At 33.9% G+C, this 4611-nt stretch overlaps 1 protein-coding gene and 1 non-coding gene across 2 annotated transcripts; one reads left to right on the top strand and one right to left on the bottom strand.

Annotated features, from left to right (window-relative positions):
- The first annotated feature begins 1175 nt into the window (after nucleotides 1-1175).
- On the top strand, nucleotides 1176-1256 carry TRNAL-AAG (transfer RNA leucine (anticodon AAG)). Its single transcript has one exon. It is a non-coding gene; the product is annotated as a tRNA-Leu (tRNA).
- Nucleotides 1257-1438: 182 nt separating this feature from the next.
- LOC139878632 (ubiquitin-related modifier 1 homolog 1-like) lies at nucleotides 1439-4138 on the bottom strand. Its single transcript, XM_071865378.1, has 4 exons — nucleotides 3915-4138; nucleotides 2201-2276; nucleotides 2013-2095; nucleotides 1439-1789 (listed from the first exon to the last, which is right to left on the bottom strand). The coding sequence occupies exons 1-4, from the start codon at nucleotides 3935-3937 to the stop codon at nucleotides 1672-1674; spliced, it is 300 nt and encodes a 99-aa protein (XP_071721479.1). The 5' UTR covers nucleotides 3938-4138; the 3' UTR covers nucleotides 1439-1671.
- Nucleotides 4139-4611: the final 473 nt, after the last annotated feature.

Below are 4611 nucleotides of genomic sequence, written 5' to 3'. Positions count from 1 at the left end.
CCACGGCGTATCTTCATCCATCGTCGGTGTTTCTGCCCTTGTCCAGCACCTTTATCACTTTGAAAACACCTCTCAAGTAAGTAATTGGTAACAACCTTCAATTTCATTAACTACTAGTAATTCTTTATCACAAAGTTCTATGATAAAAAAAAAAAGAATACAGAAGATTGAAGCAGTGAAAATTGAATTGGAGTTTGCACAGTAGCAAGTTTGACTTTTTGAAATCAAAATCGAAGTGTAGTAATTATAAGAGGAGTAAATGAGAGTAAGAACAGTAACGCAAGTTTTACTTGATTTCTGAGATGTTATGTAAAAGAAAAATATTAATAGTGATAATATTTTGAAGTAATAGCTACGTTCTTCAAAATTGAAACTTACGTTCTGCAATAAATGTTTGTTGAAGTGGTAGCTAGGTTCTTCAAAATTGAAACTCATATGTTGAGTAATAGCTACGTTCTTCCAAAATTGAAACTTTTATGCTAAGCTAGTGGAGATTGAAGATGAAGATTGGAATATTCGGATGAAGATGAAGATGAGTGAATGATGATAGAAACATGTAGACAAAAAGACAGGATTACCTAAAGACAGGATCACCTTCATGTGCATTGCATATAATCCTACTTAACAGAAGAATGCTAACGATCACTAGTATGTAGGTCATCCGTGAAACAAATTGATAGATGAAGGTCAACCGCGTCAAAATAAAAGAAAAAGGTCATCTATGTTGTTTGATACAAAATTTGTGGACCAACGACGCAATTTTGTCTAATAATTGTCATCTTCAATTTTATATGATTATGATACTTATTTGGTAATGTACAGTATTTAAAAAAAAAATTGTTTATTTTCGCACCGTAATCGAAAACTTCAAGTTCTGCCATTGTTTCTATATGAGAGTCAATGTGCTTATTCATATGAGGTCGCTTACCCGGAAAAAAAAATGTTTTTATATAACACAAATATCCATAATTATTTGAACATGTTATATTGGGAACCAGACAACTAGGCGCAAAGTGCTTAATCACAAATTCAAAGTGACATAGCAACGTTAAATAATAGATATAATGTTTGACCAATTGAACAAATTATTACGGAGTGATATCCATAATTGTCAGTGATGACTTTACTTACGAAAAACTTAATAAATACAGAACTATGTAAACTCAGTCAAGAAAGTCGAGATGGCCGAGTTGGTCTAAGGCGCCAGATTAAGGTTCTGGTCCGAAAGGGCGTGGGTTCAAATCCCACTCTCGACAATTTGCTTTTTTTTTAAAAAATTTTTTTTTTTACCTGTACTACGTATTTCATTAAGCTTCAACATTTAAAAATAGTGCTTACGTATACATAATGTTTCAATTGTATTTCATTAAGTTTGTTTTCTTTTAATATCAAAATTCAGAACATACTTGTTTAAACAAACCCGCCTCAAATTTACAGCTCAATAAACTCGAGTTATGTAATACTCCTATCGTTTCTTGTAGAATGTGGCTATATTATTACTTGGATTATTGTTTATCAGATTGAAACACATAATCCGATCACAAAAATACGTCTACAGACGACGGTTCAACAATAACTGATACATAGTAAAAGATAAAAATGACAACAGCTTTATCTTTCAACATTGTATCAAGGAACTTTAAAATAAGCACAAGTGCACATATTATATATCTATCCCCCATGCAAAGTAGAAATGAATACGACAACATCCTTATTTTCCAAGGTTGTATCAAGTTGACCGCTCAATTCCCAGTCACAATCGTTCACAAGAACAAGAACCCCTGGCCGCCTGCACAACATATCATCCAACGGGTCACCAGTTTACTTATAAACAATCACTACGGTTTATCTGTAACGAGTCAAAGGTCACCAGTCACGTCTTATAAAGCAACTTAAATTTTGACCAAGATTTGTTCCACTCAACCCACCCGTTTTAACTCGAAACCTATTTGTACCACCATTTAACCACCTATTGTGCAGGAAAAATATTATGGAAACAAGTGGGGACTTACACGGTGTCTCCCTTCATGAACATTTCAGGCCTCTCCTTGATTAAAGTGGATCGAACCCAAGCAAGCAAGTGCTTCATGGTCAACTAAGAAACAGAGTTAAAGAACAATTATATTATACATCTAATAATAATGTGAAGATCTAAAATTTAAGAGCTGGGATTATAAAATTCGACAACTTAGTTTTGCACCTTGTTTTCTTCAGCTGGTAGGTCAACATCGACGCTATGGATCTTCACTGAGTCACAAAGAAGTTCAAGTCCTCCACTAGATTTCGAAACAAAACGAAAATCAATATAGCATCTATGATACATGATACTAGATGCTTGCACATATCATGTCAATTAAGCATGATGGCACCCAAAGATATCCAAAACAGTTTAAAACATAGCAACACAAACTTGAAATATATAATTAAACTGTTATAGAATATTTCACATAAATCGTTATGGTCTCACAAAGATTAAATCAACAAAAAGTAGTCTGAAACAATTAGTGGTGTAATTTTACATAAATTATTAAGTATATTAAGGCACACCATAAGTTGTAGCAACATGTAGCAGAGTATTTGAATAGCCAGATTAATTGCAGCTAGCCTCATCTAGTAGGTGACCTGACTTCTTATGCACTTGGTGGTATCATACTGTCATGTCCATCAGTTTGTAAAATATATAGGCATCATTTGGAGCCATTTTAGGGACATAGGTGTATCAAGATTCACAACCTTTAAAGTGAATTCATTTTTTGGTCACTAATGGGCTGTATTGATGTGCATTCTTTCTTTGAACCCACACTTAAATTCCTAACATTACTTGGACAACTACTGAGAAATGAAACTTAGTTATGGTATTAGATGCTATTATCACAAAAATTCACAATTAAGCTATATCTAATTATATGTCTTATGTCTGCGCGCCCCGCAGAATGTCTTATTCTGTCTGCAACCTCGCAGACTTATAAATATGCTTCTAAGTGCTGCAGACATGATTGAGTTATTTTGCAAACATAAAAACAAACAGTCTTCACCAGTCAGCATACGGCGGCATTCAGACCTTTAGGCCACATCTTCTTTACAAACACAGTCGAGAGATCTTCATCAGACCAAAACATCTTTAAAAAAAAAAAAACTAAGTCATAAGAGCTTCTATAACAATAGCATGGTCTTTTTAGTTTGACTACGAATTACAGAATTAGTACTGAATCAGACATCAGCCAATAGCCTCCTGTGGTTGGTCTGAAGGGATTATACATAAGATATAATGCAATATGCAAACAGTAGTCATATCACAATGAAAGGCATTGCTTGGAACTAAACAATTTAAATTGAATTCTATAGTTAAAAAAAGTTCAAAATGATGCAATCACATAGATATGCACCAAGTTTATATCGGTTGACTATCACTCTTCACATAACATAACATGAGTAATAAAGGTACCAGAGGCGAAACTATTTGGGGCAGGGCGGGGGCTGCCCAGTGTATTTGCAATTTTCATTGTAAAAATTTTTGGTTTTTTGACTTTGACGATTTTTTTTTGCCCTAAAATCTACATATTTTATCCCAAAATATTCAAATTTTGCCCGAAATTCTCGAACTTTTGCCCCAAAATTTTCAAATTTTACCCAAATTTCTTCAAATTTTGCAAAAAAAAAATCCATAATTTGCCTAAAAACCTCAATATTTTGCCTCAAAACCTCCATATTTTGCTCAAAAAAACTGCACTTTTTAAATTTTTTTTTTGACCCCTGTGAAAAAGATCCTAGTTCCACTGAAAGATACAGTATTTGGGTTTGTGTTTTCAAGTATCGAACAATCATGTACAGAAGCTATTGCAAATATCAATTGATTAATCAATCACATCACAATCATATTATATAGTGTACAATATACAGGAGTATGGAATTACCCGAATTCAAGAGTTAATTGCATCTTCAATAATCCTGCAAACCGAATCAAACCCTAGAAATAAGGGGGTTGTTGAAGATTTGGAGAAGACGATGGAGCTGAAATTACAGAGGAACAAAGCGTCAAAATGAAGCAGGTGATGATTTATTCTGATGGCGTTCCCTGCCGCTCCTTCAAACCTACCAAATAGATTATCCCTCGATTTTGCGGTATTTTGAAAGATGATTAAAAGATTTTATATATATATATATATTACTAATATGAAGCAAGATACTAATACGAAGGAAGATAGAAGAGAGTAAATTCTTATTGAAGAATGATGTACATACTGATTACAATCGATAATATACTTATAGTACAATAATTCACTGTGCAGTTAGGTGGAACAGTAATATCCGTGATTCACCAAATATATTGATTCACCAAATTTTACTTTATCAAAAGTGTCGGCCACTACACCATGACACTTGACTTATAACACTCCCCCTTGGACGACAATTTTGTTGCACTAGAGATCAATTACAAGTTACTGCCTCGTTAAAAACCTTGCTAAAGAAAAACCCAGTGGGATAAAAACTTTAGCCAAGGGAAAAAGAGTGCAGCATAGAGTTGACTCCCCCTCAAGTAGACATCGTTGAGTCGTCACATCTTTTGATCTTGCCTCATGCCAATATTGTGAACGTGTGTTCTGAAAACAG

This window comes from Rutidosis leptorrhynchoides, chromosome 1 (assembly GCF_046630445.1).
Source record: "Rutidosis leptorrhynchoides isolate AG116_Rl617_1_P2 chromosome 1, CSIRO_AGI_Rlap_v1, whole genome shotgun sequence".
Taxonomy (NCBI): domain Eukaryota; kingdom Viridiplantae; phylum Streptophyta; class Magnoliopsida; order Asterales; family Asteraceae; genus Rutidosis; species Rutidosis leptorrhynchoides.
Note: the sequence above shows the minus strand (reverse complement) of the source record. Positions and strands in the feature narration are given on the sequence as shown.